The 18,267-nt window shown below is 41.8% G+C and overlaps 1 protein-coding gene across 1 annotated transcript in view; it reads left to right on the forward strand.

The window, feature by feature from the left end:
* The window catches only part of CD99L2 (CD99 molecule-like 2), a 125,026-nt gene that overhangs the window by 94,351 nt on the left and 12,408 nt on the right, over positions 1–18,267 (forward strand). The window contains exons 7-9 of the mRNA XM_011972336.1: positions 2,638–2,706; positions 2,835–2,918; positions 4,354–4,419. Coding sequence (XP_011827726.1) covers positions 2,638–2,706; positions 2,835–2,918; positions 4,354–4,419 — 219 coding nt within the window. The remainder of the gene's footprint in view (positions 1–2,637; positions 2,707–2,834; positions 2,919–4,353; positions 4,420–18,267) is intronic.

The raw sequence follows: 18,267 nt of genomic DNA on the forward strand, positions 1-18,267 counted from the left end.
CTTCCTTCCTTTTGCCTCCCTCCCTCCCTTCCTTCCTTCCTTCTTCCCTCCCTCCCTCCCTTCTTCTCCTTTTTTTTTTTTGACAGGGTCTCACTCTGTCGCCCAGGCTGGAGTGCAGCGGTGTGATCACGGCTCACTCCAGCCTCCACCTGGGCTGAAGCGATCTTTCCATCTCAGCCTCTCAAGTAGCTGGAACCACAGGTGCATGTCACCACACTTGGCTAATTTTTTTGTATTTTTTGTAGAGATGGGATTTCACTATGTTGCCAGACTGGTCTTGAGCTCCTGGGCTCAAGCAGTGTACCTGCCTCAGCCTCCCAAAGTGCTGAGATTACAGGTGTGAGCCACTGCACCCGGCCTATTTCTGGGCTTCCTAATATATTTCATGGGTTTGTATGTCTGTTCTTGATGTCAGTACCACACGTGTTGTGATATTTGTAGTTTTGTAGTAAATTTAAAAATCAGGAAGTGTGAATCTTCTATGTTCTTTTTCTAGATTGTTTTGGCTGTTTGAGGTTCCTTGAAATTCCGTGTGAATTTTAGGATAAATTTGTCTATTTCTGCAACAAATGTCATTGGGATTTTGGTAGAGATTCCATTGGATCTGTAGATTGCTTTAGATAGTATGCATTGCCATTTTAACAATTTAGCATCTTCTAATCCATGAACACAGGATTAGGTTGTATTTTGGTAGTTGGTGGTTTTTGAGAAATTGGTCCGTTTCTTCCAAGTTGTCAAATATGTGAGCTAAAAAAGTTCATATTTCCATTATTATTCTTTTACTGGTTGCAAGATCTATAATGTCCCATTTCAGTCCTTTTATTGGCATATCATCTTTTTTAACTTTTATGTTTGTTACTAAGGCTAGGGGTTTATCCCTTTTTACTATATAAATAAGCTTTTGGTTTTATTTTTTTTTTTTTTAGTATTGCATTCCTATTTTCAATTTCATGGATCTCTGCTCTTGTGTGTATTATTTCTATCTGCTTGCTTTGGTTTTGTTTTTCTAGTATCTAGCTAGCTTCTTTTTCTAGCATCTCGAATTAGTAACTTGGGTTATTTATTTGAGGCTTTTCTTGATATCTAACTTATGCACTGAATACTATAAACTTCTCTCTGCACTGCTTTAGATCCCACGTATTTTGCTATGTTGTGTTTTCATTTTCACACAGTTCTATGTATTTTAAAAAATTTCCTTTGAAACTTTTTCTTTGACCCTTGTTTTATTTAGAAGTATGTTGCTTAATATCCAAATGTTTAGAGATTTTCTTGTTTTCTATTGTTTCTTCTCTGTTTCTAATTTGAATTAAGTATAATTAATGATACCTCTCTGCATAATTTCAATACTTTTAACTTTGTTGAAGTTTATTTCCTGGTTCATAATATGATCTCAGGCGAATATTCTGTGAGTGGTTAAACAATTGTTTACTCTGCTGTGATTGGCTGGTGTGTCCTGTTGTGCCGATTAAATCCCATTGGTTGATTATTGTTCACTTCTTCAATATCCTTGTAGATCTTCTGTCTAGTAATTCTACCAGTTGCTGTGAGTCCCCAACTATAAATGTGTGTTTGCTTATTTCTCCTTTTAGCTCTATCAGGTTTTACTTAATGTGTCTAGACACTCTATTGTTAGGTGCACACACTTTCAGGATGATTATGTCTTCCTGCTAGATTGGTCCTTTTATCATTTTGTAATATCCCTCTTTATTCTATCTGAGAACTGTTGGGTCATGACTTGACTTACTGTATTGTTTTTGTACTTTCTTTGCAGAAGATTCAGACCTGCATTTCTTTGATCCACAGACAACACCGAAGGTCTATCAAAAAATGATAGGCAATACATTTTAAATGTCCCTAGGCAGTTTGGATATCACATTATTGCTCTGTAAAACTCATTTAGGTTTTTTTCCCCACATACATTGCTGTTTCTCTCCCAGGTACTTGCTGTATATAGCACTATCTTTGTCTTTTCCGTCTATTAACTTCAATAGTGAGAACAGTTACAGCACAGTCTTCTGAAGTTCAAGAAAAGAATCAATTGGAAAATGTATGAATGCCATCTGTGTAATTGGTGTGAAAGAAGTCCATATTTGAAAGGAATCTGGTTGAGCCCAGAGACCTAATGTTTATAACAGTAACCACAGTTTTATAAAATTATATATATGTGTGTTATAACCACTTGCTGTGTATAAGATACTAAAACAGTTCACTGGGAGTGCAACCTCAATCTGTCCATCCCTGGGCAGGATTAGCTATAGTTCAAGTGCCAGGTTGACAGTGGTGGAACCAAGGCTTGGAGCTCTCAAGCACTTGTGCTCAAACTCTAGAACTCCTCAGTCCATGTGGTCGTCTCTCACAGATCCGGGCTCAAGTCCCAGCTTTACCACTTACCTGGCCACATGTGGGACTATGTCTGCCTCATAACCCCCATCCCCTGAAGAAAAGTGAACAGAACCCATGTCATTGAAGCCTTTTATATCTCTTTGTCATCCATCTCAAAGTGATTATTTAGAGGTGCTATAGGAGCCTCAAGGACCAAGACAAGAATATTCATGATGTAACTTCCCTGAGACATGAATGGCTGCTACATTTTGTTCCTAAATGTGCTCCCTTTACTGTCCTCTCTTCCGCTTTTAGAGAAATGGAACCAGGTAACCACCACGACCAAGAGGCCAGTAACCACCAGAGCTCCAGCAAATACTTTAGGTAAGGAGGCCGCTCTGAGGAGAGCAGTAAGGGAAGGATCCCATGGGGCTCCCTCTGAGACAGGATCCAAATGAGCTACCCATAGATGAACTAATTGAGTATTTCTTTTATTTTGGGATCCCATGAAGGAAATGATTTTGACTTGGCTGATGCCTTGGATGATCGAAATGATCGAGATGATGGCCGCAGGAAACCGATTGCTGGAGGAGGAGGTAAGTCCCACCTGGTCTGGTTCTGTCTCATTAATTACGTCATCCCACAGAGACAGAGCCAGCCTGGGCCTGGCAGAGCTGGAGGCACTTGAAGCCAGTGGAGAACCCTATAACAGTAGTTCTCAAACCTTTTCTGTCTCGGGACTCCCGAAATCATTGAGATCTCAAGAGATTTTGCTTATGTGGGTCACGTTTATCAATACTCATCATCTTAGAATTTAAAACCGAAAGACTTTATTAATCTAAAATGAGCAACATTAAACCCGTACATTTAACATACATAACATTTTTATGAGAAATAACTATGCTTGACGAGACAAAAACTTGTATTGAGGAGAATGGCATGATGTTACATTTTTGCAGAATTCTCTCATGTCTGGCTGGATGGAAGTAGCTGGATTCTCACAGGCACTTTATTCCATCGCGAGATGTTGTTTTGGTTGAAGTATATGAAGGAAATCTGGCCTCACACCCATACTCAGTGGGGAAAGGGAGGAATATTTTCACAGACTTTTCAGATCTTTGTGGATAATCTTGGATAGGACACCAAAACTTGGCCCCAACAAAAGCGGTTGTTTCTTACAGGTTAAGCATAGTGTGGAGTGTGAAACTCTATCAGTACACTTTCCACACTTGGTTCCGTGGGACTCTCTTGTCCTTTCAATGGATCTTTTACTCGTTCATAAATTTTCTGTTTCCTTGTATCAGTTTCCTTGCTGCATAACAAAAATCGGAAACTCTGAGTTAAGACAACACCCATTTATTATCTTACTGTTTCCTTTGGTCCGGAGTTGAGGAACAGCTAAGCTGAGTGTTCTGCTCAGGAGCTCATATAGTTGCAGTCAAGGTGTTGGTGAGGGCTGGGGTCTCGTCTGAGGTTGGGTTCCCTTCCAAGCTCAATTGGTTGTTGACAGTGCATTCCCTTGCAGCTGTAGAAATAATGACTGCTTGCTGCTTTAAGACCAGCAGGAGAATGACCGACAGAGGGGTTGGTAGGGGAGAAAGGAGGAGAGACCGACTGACTCTGTTGCTTCTCATGTCTGAGCTCAGAGAAGGCCTGAACCTGCTTTTGAGGATATCACCTGATTAAGTCATGCCCATCTAGGATAATCTCCTTTTTGATTAATGCAAAGTCAAATTGATTTGGTACCTTAATTACCTCTGCAAAGTCCCTTCACCTTTGGCATGTAATCTAACCTAATCACGGGAGTGGTAGCCATCCTATCCATGGTTCTACTCATACTCAGAGTGGTGGGACATTATGCGGGACATGTACACCAGTGGAAGGGGGTCTGGGAGGGCCTGTTAGAATTTCATGAAGGGCATTCTTAAGTGGAACTGGCAATCATTTTCTGAATCCTGGGCAACATTAACACAAGTTTCTTGTTGCTGATTTTTTTTCTTGTCATTGAAATGTATGTTTTATTTTCTCCAGGTTTTTCAGACAAGGATCTTGAAGACATAGTAGGGGGTGGAGAATACAAACCTGACAAGGGTAAAGGTAGGAGCATTGATTTGTGCCAACACAACCCTTATTCTGGTGAAAAAGGTGATTATGCAGCAACCAGATTAATTGAGCCGCTGGGAAATGAGTGGTAGTTCCCAGACATCCCAGCCTGCCAACTGGGGTTCATTCAGAATGACGTGAGTGATGCAGTTCAAGGGGGGGATTTATAAGCCATCTTGGAAAAGCCCCACATTTCCCCTGATGTTCCTTAAGCAGCAGTGCTGATAGGTTCAAGTTTCATGCTGGCTGAAGCCTGTTTGCCGAGGCAACACCACCAATGACAATAACTGGGGGCCAGTGGACTCTGAAAACAGCCCTCTCAACCTCGAGAGACTCACTCACTCTTGGGATGGGAGGAGCAAACTCATCATGACAAGCATTTTTTTTAAGAGACCCATAGCAAGTCAGATGTCTTTTAAAATACCTTTTTATTTTGAAATGGTTCTCACAAGAAGTTGTAAAAATAGTTCTAGAGAGTTCCTGTGTACACTTCACCTAGCTTCTCCTTACGTAACCTTAGTCATTGTCAAAACCAGGAAGTCAACACTAGTACAGTGTTGTTCAATCAGCTATAGACTTTGTTCAGATTGCATCAGATTTTGCATGCATTCAGATGTGCGTGTGTGAGCGAGTATGGGTAGGTCTATAAAAATGTTATGTGTGTAGATTTGAGTAACCATTACCATAATTAGGAGGCAGAACTGTTCCATCACCACAAAGAAGTTCCCTCATGTTACCCCAGAATAGTCATGTCCTCCCCAAGGCCAGATCGTGTTAATTCCCCAAGTGACCAAAGATTTCAACCTTTTATCATAGTATACATCAAGTATGAAGTATGAAGGGAATATTAGCCAGATTTGTTGATGTAGCAAGACAAGCTAGTGATTGTAACTTGTGGTTGTAACCCATTGTGATTGTAACTTGTGGTTGTAATCTGTTGTGATAGCAACATGTTACGATGGTAAGCTGTGGTGGTAACTCTGGTTGTAACCTGTTGCAATGGCAAATTGCTATTACACCCGGGTATAAGTGTGACAAGTTATGGGTGTATCTGGTTGTAACTCTGATATACTCCCCACAGTCTTGGCTGTGGTTACTAGTGTTTTCTCTTTTCTTGCGAGAACGGTGTGCCTTTCATACGGCAATAGTGTTCTCTTCTGATTAAAGGATACCATAGTTAAATTTGTCCTTCGAAACACCTTTCCAGACAGAGTCATCTCTACTAAAAAGCACAAAAAGCCTCTAAATGAAACCCACAGGTGTCAGGAGAACATGGAACATTTAAAGGGTAAATCCAGCAAATTGGCCAATTACTCCTGGGTGATAAGTGGTATTTCCAGATGGTGAAATGAGAGCAGTAGGCACACATGTAAGCACACACATGAATGAAAGTCTGAATGGCATGTCAGGGGCTTTTCCTTATTAAAAGTGCATGTTTTAGCAAGGAAGAAGTGTTCAGAAATTCTTTAATTAGGCTCATATTTGAACTTCTCTTGTAAAGAATAATCAATTGTTAGCTTAAGTTATACCCTCTGCCATTATAGGTGTCAGGAAAAGAAGATAAAGGGAGTCATGGAAAAAAGGACAAGTGTGAAACTGAAACATGGTTATGATAAGCACACCATGGAATTCTCAGATACTGTCCTTTACACAAAAATATGCTAATGCCGTGAGCAAAGGTAAAATATCACATTTCAATAAATTATGATCTTCAGCATAAAAAGAATCCTAATTAATGCATTTTTCAGGCTTGGGTCTTAGGCACATAGATTCAGCTATACTTTTGGAGTATATTTTCAAAATAATACATTATTTGTTGTGGACTTTTTTCTCAAGAAGGCCTCTTATTGACCCTGTAGAAGCCCCACATTTTGCCTATAGGTGACGATGACAGTCTTTTATCAACAGATCCTATTGCCTTTCTCTAAGAAGGTGATGGCCTATAAGCCCTCCTCCTCCACCCTTATTTCCTTCCTGCCCAGCCTGGGCAGGACTCTGATTGTCTCCCATTTCTACCAACAGACTGCTTTCCATAGCACTTTGAGAAATTTGAGGCCAATGTTTCAACTCCTCATGGCCCCCTTGCCATGTATATCCTAGAGTATGCAAGCTCTAGGTTCCCAGTGGTTCCCAATGGTTTCCTGATGGTCACAGCCCTCTGTCCTGTGTGGCCTCTGTAGCATTTGACTTTGATGATCCCCTTCTCCTTAACATTCTTTCTCCCTGGGCCCTTTCTCACTCATTGACTGGTCTCATTCATGAGTCTCATTCACTACTTCTTTCTGAACACTGTTGCCTCTTGGATTTATTTCCTTGGTGTCCAATTCTGTATGTCATTCTTTTTCACTGGGGAAGAGAATGGTATTAGAAATCAAGATTTGAGTATTCATTGCCTAGTGGTATATCACTACTTCTAGACTGTCTAAGCAGACAGAGATAGGAAATAGGAAATATATGTATATATACTAACCCATGTGTCTTACTTCAGGCTGTTATGACAAATTACCATAGACTGGGTGATAATTAAGCAATAGACATTTGTTTCTCACAGTTCTAGAGGCTGGGAAGTCCAAGATCAAGTCACTGATAGATCCAGTGTCTAGTGAGGATCTGCATCCTGTTTTGGAGATGGCTGTCTTCTTGTTGTATCCCTGATTGGTGGAGAGGACAGAGTAGGGAGAAAGCTCTGGTGTCTCTTCTTATAAAGGTCCTAATCCTATCATGAGGGGTTGGCCTTCATGACCTAATTAACTCCCAAAGACCCCACCTCCTAATATCATCACATTGGAGGTTAGGACTTCAACGAAATATGACCTTGAGAAGGGATACAAATGTTCAATACATAACACCATATATACACACATATCCAAATAATTTCTTTTAACCATCAGCAGGTATATAACCTAAACATGACTTCATACTTATATCTCCAACTGTAATCCAGTGCCAGAAGGATTATTTTGATCTTCCTTTCTTGCTTACCTATAACTTTCCTCTCTGACAGTGAGACACCCAGCTGCTACTACCTGTCATCTATTTACTATCTTACTCAATTCAGGTATACACATTTAGAGCATCAGAATTGCTAACTCATACCCCCAGGAGAAACAACTTTACCAACTAGAGTCCAGTGTTTATGTTCAGTTTCTTTTGTCTTTACCTTACAGTTTCCAGTCAAAATACTGTTTTTCAAAGTTGCTTAGGTCGATTCCTTTACCTTCCTCATCCATTCAGTACAGTTACGCCACCCATTTATAATGGAGTTAGATTCATTTGTCATAGTCTCCTTTCTATCCTGGGAGTCCCCCACCCACCTGGTTGATGTTTTGTTCTTTTGCTTGTAGGCATTAAAGTTCACTCTTTGTAACATATAGTTCTATGGGTTTTGGCAAATGCATAGAGTCACATGTCCACCCCCCAAGTACCATACAGAACAGTTTCCTCACCATACAAGGACTTCTGTATATGCCCTTGATAGTCAGCCACTCCCCCTTCCCTCAACCCTAATCTGTTTTCTATTAGTGCAACCACTTATTTGTTTATTTCTCTATAGTTTTACCTTATCCAGGATGCCGTATAATTGGACCCATGCAGTATATAGGCTTTTCAGACTAGCTTCTTTCACTTAGCTATATGCATTTAAAGTTCTTTTGTGTTTTTTCATAGCTTGGTAGTTTGTTCTTTTTAGCATTGAACAATATCCCATTGTATGGATGTACCACTTTGTTTATCCATTCACCTGCTGAAGGACATCTTGGTTGCTTCCAGTCTGGGGTGAATATGAATAAAGCTGCCATAAACATTTTTTTTTTTAGATAGGATCTCACTCTGTTGCCCAGCCTGGAGTGCAATAATGCAAACACAGTTCACTGAAGCATTGACCTCCTGATCTCAAACAATCCTTCCACCTCAGCCTCCTGAGTATCTGGGACCACAGATACGCACCACCATATTTGACTAACTTTTAAAATTTTTGTAGGGATGGGATCTTGCTATGTTGCCCAGGGTGGTCTCGAGCTCCTGGGCTCAGGTGATTCTCCTGCCTTGGCCTCCCAATATGCTGGTATACAGGTGTGAGCCACTGCGCCCAGCTATAAACATTTTTTTTTTTTTTTTTTGAGACGGAGTCTCGCTCAGTCGCCCGGGCTGGAGTGCAGTGGCGCGATCTCAGCTCACTGCAAGCTCTGCCTCCCAGGTTCACGCCATTCTCCTGCCTCACCCTGCCTAGTAGTTGGGACTACAGGCACCCGCCACCGTGCCGAGCTAATTTTTTTTTTGTATTTTTAGTAGAGACGGGGTTTCACCACGTTAGCCAGGATGGTCTCAATCTCCTGACCTTGTGATCCGCCCGCCTTGGCCTCCCAAAGTGCTGGGATTACAGGCGTGAGCCCCCGCATCTGGCCAACATTTTTAAACATTACATACAGGTTTCTGTGTAGACATACACATAATACTTTATACTTTTGTTCTATGAACAACACTATGAAGAAAAGAAAAAGACAAGCCACAGATTTGGAGAAACTATTTGCAAAATCATATACCCGATAAAGGACTTGTATTCAGATGATATAAAGAATTCATAGGCCAGGCGCAGTGGCTCAGGCCTATAATCCCAGCACTTCGGGAGGCCGATGCAGGCAGATCACGAGGTCAGGAGATCGAGACCATCCTGGCTAACACGGTGAAACCCCGTCTTTACTAAAAATACAAAAAATTAACCGGGCGTGGTGGCGAGTGCCTGTAGTCCCAGCTACTCGGGAGGCTGAGGCAGGAGAATCGCTTGAACTTGGGAGGTGGAGGTTGCAGTGAGCTGAGATTGCGCCACCACACTCCAGCCTGGGTGACAGAGTGAGACTCCGTCTCAAAAAATAAATAAATAAATAAATTCATAAAAGTCAACAATAAGAACTCAACCCCAATTTTTAAATGGGCAAAAAATATGAACAGACTTCACCAAAGAAGAATATAAAATAGGAAAATAACATATTCAACGTCATTTCTCACTAGGGAAATATAAATGAAAACAAGATACCACTACACACCCGTTAGAATGTCTAAAATCCAAAAAGCTGATAATATCAATTGCTGATGAGGATGCAGAGCGGCAAGAATGCTCATTCATTGTTTGTGAGAATGCAAAATGGTACTGCCACTTTGGAAGAGAGCTTGACAGTTTCTTGTAAGTTCAACATAGACTTGCCATATGACCTAGCAGTCATACACTACTGCTGGTGTTTGCTCTGGCTGAACAATCTGCCAACAGACTTAGGGAAGGGAAAAATGAGAGCAGCCTTGGGTAAAAATGCCATGGACTCAAGCTGCTTTTACTGAAATCAAATTACTTCCCTGAAATGACTAACTTTTTGTCCAGGTTTATAGTTGCTTTTTGAAGAGAGGATTTGTTGATCTCCTCACTGTCTCATGCCAGAAGTCTTTCCCCTGGTATCTTGTAAATCTAGATTATTCTTTCTCTTTATCTCCCCTCAAGCCCAGGCCATCTTCATCCTCCCTTGGGATGACCAGCTAAGTGGTTAAGAGTGGTGACCTTAACCTCTTAACTGGTATCTTTGCTCCAGTTTGTCCTCCTTGCAGCTGCAAGAGAGAACCATCAAGAACATGAATCTGACCCTGTCATTCCTCTGTTTAAAAAATACTGTGTAACAATGAAAAGACACAGTCCAATTAAAAAATGAGCATAGGATTTGAACAGACACATCACAAAGGATGTTACATGATGTTCAAAATAATTTATGTGGGTTGAACCAATCTTGCATCCCAGGGATAAAGCCTACTTGATCGTGTTGGATTAGCTTTTTGATGTGCTGCTGGATTCAATTTGCTGGTGTTTTGTTGAGGATTTTTGCATCTATGTTCATCAATGATATCGACCTGACGTTTTCTTTTTGTATTGTGTCCTGCTACAGTAACCAAAACAGCATGGTACTGGTACAAAAACAGACACATAGACCAGTGGAACAGAATAGAGAACATACAAAAAACGCCACAGACCTACAACCATCTGATCTTCAACAAAATTGACAAAACAAGCAGTGGGGAAAGGACTCTTTTTGTAAAAAATTATTATTATTATACTTTAAGTTCTAGGGTACGTGTGCACAATGTGCAGGTTTGTTACATATGTATACATATGCCATGTTGGTGTGCTGCACCCATTTAACTCGTCATTTACATTAGGTATATCTCCTAATGCTATCCCTCCCCGCTCCCCCCACCCTACAACAGGCCCCGGTGTGTGATGTTCCCTACCCTGTGTCCAAGTGTTCTCATTGTTCAATTCCCACCTATGAGTGAGAACATGTGGTGTTTGGTTTTCTGTCCTTGTGATAGTTTGCTCAGAATGATGGTTTCCAGCTTCATCCATGTTGCTACAAAGGACATTAACTCAGCCTTTTTTCTGGCTGCATAGTATTTCATGGTGTATCTGTGCCACATTTTCTTAATCCAGTCTGTCATTGATGGACATTTGGGTTGGTTAGGACTCTATTCAATAAATGGTGCTGGGATAACTGACTGGCCATATGCAGAAGATTGAAGCTGGACCCCTACCTTTTTGCTGTATACAAGAATCAACTCAAGATGGATTAAAGACTTAAATGTAAAACCCAAATCTATGAAAACCCTGAAGACAAGTTAGGCAATACTATTCTGGTCATAGGACCTGACAAAATCTTCATGACAAAGACGCCAAAAGCAATTGCAACAAAACCAAAAATTGACACATGGGACCTAGTCAAACTAAAGAGCTTCTGCACAGCAAAAGAAACTTTCAACAGAGTAAACAGACAACCTATAGAATGTGAGAAAATGTTTGCAAACTATGCATCCAACAAAGGTCTAATATCCAGAATCTATAAGGAACTTAAACAAATTTACTAGCCAAGAACAAGCCATCCCATTAAACAGTGGGCAAAAGACATGAACAGACATTTCTGAAAAGAAGACATACATGCGGCCAGCAAGCATATGAAAAAAAGCTTAACATCACCAATCATTAGAGAAATGCAAATCAAAACCACAATGAGATACCTTCTTACACCAGTCAGAATGGCTGTTATCAAAAAGTCAAAAAATAACAAATGCTGGTAAGGTTGTGGAGAAAGGGGAACACTTTTGCACTACTGGTGGGAATGTAAATCAGTTCAGCCAGTGTTGAAAAAAGTTTGGTGATTTCTCAAAGAACTTAAACAGAATTACCATTTGACCCAGCAATCCCATTATTTAGTATATACCCAAACATAAATTGCTGTATCATAAAGACAAATGCACGTGTATGTTCACTGCAGCACTATTCACAGTAGCAAAGACACGGAATCAACCTAAGTGCACATCAGCGGAGGACTGGAGGAAGAAAATGTGGTACATATACACCATGAAATACTGCACAGCCGTAAAAAAATGAGATCATGTCCTGTGTAACAACATAGATGGAGCTGGAAGCCATTATCCTAAGCAAACTAACTCAGGAGCAGAAAATCAGATACCGCATGTTCTCACTTACAAGTGGGAGCTCAATGGTGAGAACACATAGACACATAGAGGGGAACAGCACACACTGGGGCCTATCAGGGGGTGGAGGGTGGGAGGAGGGAGAGGATCAGGAAAGATAATTAATGAATACTGGGCTTAATACCTGGATGATGAAATAATCAACACAACAAACCCCCATGACACACATTTACCGTACAGCAAACCTGCACATGTACCCCTGAACCTAAACTTAAAAACAAGCAAACAAACAAAAAGACAAAATCACTGTTCTTTGGGAAGATACAAATTAAACCACAATGAGATACCACCATGCATCCTCCAGAATAACTAAAATTTAAAAGGTAGTATCAAATGTTGATGAAGAGGTGGAGTGACTGCAATTCTCATACATCGTTGGTAGGGATGTAAAGTTTCTTCTAAAACTACCATAGACCTACCCAGTGACCCAGCAATTTCATTCCCTATTCAAGAGAAATGGGAGCTATGTTCTGCCCCCTTCCAACAACAGCGAAAAAAGACATAAAAAAATGCTCATTGCTTGATCTATGATAGCAAAAACCAGAAACAGAACCTGGAGACAGCCAGGTATCAATAGGAGAATTGATGAGAAACTGTGATACATTTATATATTTATACAATGGGAAGAGCTACTGATACGACAGCGTGGATAAATGTCAAAACCAACATGCTGAGTAAAAGAGGCCAATGAGAAAAGAGTACATATTAGATGAGCCCAATTATATGAACTTCCACTACACACAAAAGTAAGCTGTAATGATAGAAATGAGACCTGTGGCTGCAGGAGTCAGGTGTGTGAATAAGATCAACTGGGCATCACATTCTGGGGTGATGGTTCTGCTCTGTGTCTTGATAGGGGTCTCGGTTTCATAGTTGTGTGCATCTGTCAAAAGTTATCCACTGGTACGTGGAAGATTTATGTGTTTCACTGTATGTACATTTTACCTTAAAAAAGGAATCATGGCCGGGCACGGTGGCTCAAGCCTGTAATCCTAGCACTTTGGGAGGCCGAGACGGGCGGATCACGAGGTCAGGAGATCGAGACCATCCTGGCTAACCCGGTGAAACCCCGTCTCTACTAAAAAATACAAAAAACTAGCCGGGCGAGGTGGCGGGCGCCTGTAGTCCCAGCTACTCTGGAGGCTGAGGCAGGAGAATGGCATAAACCCGGGAGGCGGAGCTTGTAGTGAGCCGAGATCTGGCCACTGCACTCCAGCCTGGGCAACAGAGCGAGATTCCATAAAAAAAAAAAAAAAAAAAAAGGAATCATAAGCGAATGTAAAATGCTAGGTAACAATAGGTTGAGGTACACTGATGTCTGTAACTTTGAAATATGTCACAAAAATAAGATCGATGGACAAGAGGGATGGCAGACAACATAAACTGAGCGATGCAAAATGTTAATTGCAAGTCTACGTGCTGGGAATATGGATGTTCACTACACGAAGTTTTAAATTTTTTTGTATGTTTGAAATTTTTCTTAATTAGATGTTGGTGAAAAAAATTAAAGAAACAGGAACAACAACAAAAGCCTCTTTAGTGGTTCCCCACTGCTTTACAAGATAAGTTCAAGCCCCTTAGTCTGCTGACATGTTCTTTCTGCCCTAGACCACCAGGTTCCTGTCATCTCCAAACATGGAGAAAGGCCAGGAGGTACATATGCCAGTGCCTGCACATGACGTTCCTCGGTCTAAACTGCCTGCCTTCCACCATGTGAATTCCCACTCATCCTCGAGCAAGTGCTAAGTTACCCATCGCTGGTGATCCCCTCCTCTCAGGAGGCTGCCCGCATCTGTGGCCCCGTCTCCCTGCCCACTCTTGGCTCTGCAGCACAGCTTCCATCTCCTGCCCCTGGGCTCTCCTAGAGCTTCTATCATTCCGCTGGTCCAGGATAGCACATGTCATTCTCAACCACAGCGGGTGGTGTTTATCTTTTTAGCTTCTGCTAGACTGGGCTTCCTGTGTGTCCCTGACACCTCCATGCAAGTTTGCTGGCATGAGGACTGCGGAGCAAACACTCAGCTTTGCTTTCTGCCTTCTCTGTCACACCTCCCTGTGAAGGCTAGAGTGATACTTTTGATGGGCGAAGCCAGGGTGAGCCTGCTGATCCTCCGGGCCGCATTACTGGTGGGATCGTGGCATGACCTGCTGCTTTCTCCTGGAACCCCAAAGCAGTGCGAGAGCCAGGGCCCACCGTGTTGCTAGCTAGGGAAGTGTGCACTCTTATAGTAGGTGAACTCTGTGTCTGCTCTGTAAGCCCAGTTTTCCCTCACATGAGCTCTGGGATGATTTTCGTGAGAAGGGAGAGGGGAGAGAAGTAACAGGTAGCTTCCGTGTGGCCTCAGGCCATGTCCTCTAACTAGTACACAGAAGCCCTGCTCTTGAGGGTGCTGCTGTACTTTAGCCTCTTCATCAAGCAGATGCCTTACCTTTGATCTTTCTCTGGCTCCTTGCATCTGTTCTCAGTTGGTAAAGAACCTGGAGGGGAGGAGGAGCTGGGAGGGGTGTTATTAGCACTCCCAGATCACCCTCACTGGCCTGTTGGTCAGAAAACTCTTGATAAACTAACACAAGGAACCAAATGGGGACAAGGGCACTGCTGGCTGGGGAAAGAGGCCATTCGCTGCTTTCCTTTCTCCTGTCCCCAGAAGGAGAGTCTTCCTTCTGTGTTCCTTAAGGATCCCCTGGGCAGTATCTACTCCATTGCTCTGGCTAGGTGCTTTACCCTCTCCTTCGTTATCTGGAGACCTTTCCCAAGCTTCTGAGTGCTCAAAGCTAGAGTTTTAGTGATAGCTCTTTCAAGAGGTACTACTTGGAGCCTTGGGTGGTACGAAATGGATGTCTTCACGGTGAGCCTTGTGTCTGCTCCAAGTGCAAACCCTCCATGCATTGCAGAGAACACCATAAAGAGAGGAGCACTACCTGAACTTCTCCTTCGGGGTCTAAAGGTGAAACTTGCTTTGCAGCACCCAGCATTTTACTGTACTGATCCTTTCTTTGGATCACCACCTCCTGGATTTAGCAGCCCATATGCTGGGCTCACTCAGCTATACACTGCTTGTTCATAACTACTGTGGGTTCACAGGGCTGAAACACTGCCTCATTTTTCTTAATCAGAAAAAAATTATTTTGAAAATGTTAGAATCAAATTGGTCACATTTTTACCCCAAGATGGCATTTTTTTAAGGCCAAAGCATGCAGTTCTTAAACACTGAGGCAAGACTAAAAACCCCTTTCTAAGGAGATACAGACATTCTGTTACCGATGTGTCTGGGTTGCATACATAGGCTATCAGCAGATGTCCCCAAGTGTGAAGTGTGAACGCCCTCACTTACAGTTCACAGGGTTAAAGGGGACGGTACTGACTATGGTCAGTTGGTTGACTGTAACTTTGAGTATTAGTTCCCTCCAAGTGTAGCCTGTTGATCCCCGTTTTTTTGTTTGTTTGTTTTTTATACTTTAAGTTCCGGGATGCATGTGCAGAATGTGCAGGTTTGTTACATAGGTATACACGTGCCATGGTGGTTTGCTGCACCCCTCAACCCGTCACCTACATTAGGGATTTCTCCTAATGCTATCCCTCCCCTAACCCCCCACCCCCTGACAGGCCCTGGTGTGTGATGTTCCCCTCCCTGTGCCCATGTGTTCTCATTGTTCAGCACAGTGTCAATGTTCATCTATGTTGTAGCACACACCAGCATTTCCTTCCTTTTTATGGCCGAATGTTCCATTGTGTGGCTAGACCACATTTTGTCTATCCATTGACCCTCTCGGGTTTTTGAAGAAAACATTTCTCTTCCAGTTTCACTGTGTTTACAGTCATTGTCTTCAAGTATCTGGGCCCTCTCATGATCCCTTTCTGTTATGGACTAAATGTTTGTGTCTCCTGAAAATTCATGTGTTGAAACCCTAACCCCCAATAGGATGTATTTGGAGGGTGGGGCCTTTGGGTTACATGAGGTCTTGAAGGTGGGGTCTTTGTGATGGGATTAGTTCTAAGAAGAGAGACCTGAGAGTTCTCTTCTTTGGACCTATTTCCACATTCATTTCAGCTTTCATAATATGTAAACAAATAGGATGTTTCAGATGTGAGGAACAGCTCCCCGGCTCTGGTGTTCTGTGATGTGAAGAGACCCACTTGCTCCCTCAGACTCCCCTTCCCCAAACACATATCTGGGAACACGGCGTGAACATGGCTTTTCTCCCAGATGACCACCTTGCTGGTATCTCGGGAGCCTGACATAAGACAAGGAGAGTTTTAAGGGTCTGTATCAGATTGGAAGGGGATACCCATTGTATTACCTAGAGGGAGGGCATTCTCATCCCTGTGGTAGGGGATGGATAAAATCTGGGCCTTGGAGACTTTCTGGAACAGTGAGGAGTACCCTTCCCAGTGGCTAGCGTAGGCAACCATGTTTTGGTAGATTTTTCAGTTCACTTTGACTTGGTAACTATGGGGTATTTGAAGCAAGTTTTTTCTTCTCTTCGTTTATTCATTTTTTAAAACGTTTTTATTTTGTACTTTGGCCATTTTTTTAGATAATGAAAGTACATTTCTAAAATATCTAAAAGCCCTTGGTGTGTCTATTAGAAGAGTCTAGAACACTTATAGATGTCTTTAAATACTTGAACATCTCCCCCTAGCAGTTATAATCTTCCTACCATTACGTTACTCTCCAGGCCCTTGGCAACCAGGTGGGTCAGGCACTCACTGTGAGCCCAGGTTGTGCTGCTGTCAGAGAAGGGCAGCTCCGTGTGGTGTATCCCCGCCTCCTGCAGATGTGTGGCTGTGTAGGAATCAAGGCTGCCATGTATGTGTATAGCAGTGTCTTTTGTCTCTGAGATGCCGAGGGTCTGACACTTCCATTGATTGCAGGGCTTATTCACAAATTTCTCACTGAGGTCATGCCTCCTTTCTACAGGGCCTCTGTAGCTATGGTGGTTGCTATAGCTAGAGAGGTTCCTGTAGCTATGAGACCTGCTATGGCAGTGGTCACTATTGCTACAGTGACGTTCCCTATTGCTATGGTGTGGCTATAGCAACGGCAGCAGTCTCTAGAGTTATGGCAGTCCATACAGCTACCTATATGCATAGGTATCTATACTCAAAGCAAATTGCAGCATGTGATGCACTGTGCAGGGAGGTTTCTGGTGTACTAGAAAGCTACTGTAGTCCCTTTGGCATATAATTGTGAACTCAGAAGGCAGGTGGGAATACAAAACATACTGAACCTGAAGAGTCTGCCAGTGACCTGTGAAATAGCTTCTTTGAGTTCTCTCTCCAGTTGTGGGAAAGAGGGGTGGATAGATTTGCATGGGGCTTGCAGAGTTAACACTTCTTAAAATTTACATGAAAAACACTTGTTGTTTCATGATCCAGGAAGAATCACTAGTAATATTTCTGACTGCATGCTTGGAATACTTTTTCTATGCATAAGCATATGTTTGTAAATATTTGTAATTTTTTTTTAAAATAAAAATGGGATCATGCCATCCTGAAACCATTTTTTAAATTCAATAATACACTGAATATCATTCTCTGTCATTAAAGGGTATTCTAAAATATTATATCAATGGTTACATTATATTATGATATACCATAATTTATTTAACCAGGACCCTATTTTTGTACAGAGATTCCCCCCAGCTTTTTGCTACTCTACACAGTGCTGTGATGAACATTGTCTAGCCAAATGTGCACAACCCTAATTCTTTCTGTCAGATAACTTCCTAGAAGTCAAATGGCTGGGTCACAGAAAGCAGACACTTCTAAAGATGTGACGCTTTGAGTGGTACTGCTGAATGGTATTCCATTAAGTTTGTGCCAACCTCCATTTCCACCACTAGTAAGTAAACAGGTGCCTGTTTTCTCAAATTATCACCTCCACTGGGCATTATAGTTTTGTTATCTTTGCAGATTTGTTCAGAGCAAAATGCTATCCTGTTTAAATATGCATTTCTTTGAATCTAAAAGGAGGTGAAACACTTTTTCAATATCTTATTAGACACTCTTAAAATATTTTGTGAATTGCCTGTTTGTGTCCTTTGCCCATTTTTTTTTTTTACTGGGGTCTGCATATTTTCTCATTTCTGCATATTTCTGCATATTTTCTCATATATTTTAAGGACTCCTTTTACATTAGAGATTAGGAAGCCCTTATATATTCCATAAACATTTTATTTATTCATTCATCAGTTGATGAACCTTTGGGTTGTTCATAGCTTTTATGGATACTGCGATGAACATGTGTGTGCAAATGTTTATGTGGACATATGTTTTCAGTTATGTTGGGTATATACCTAGAAGTGGAATTG

This window comes from Mandrillus leucophaeus, unplaced genomic scaffold, assembly GCF_000951045.1.
Source record: "Mandrillus leucophaeus isolate KB7577 unplaced genomic scaffold, Mleu.le_1.0 Scaffold1288, whole genome shotgun sequence".
NCBI lineage: Eukaryota > Metazoa > Chordata > Mammalia > Primates > Cercopithecidae > Mandrillus > Mandrillus leucophaeus.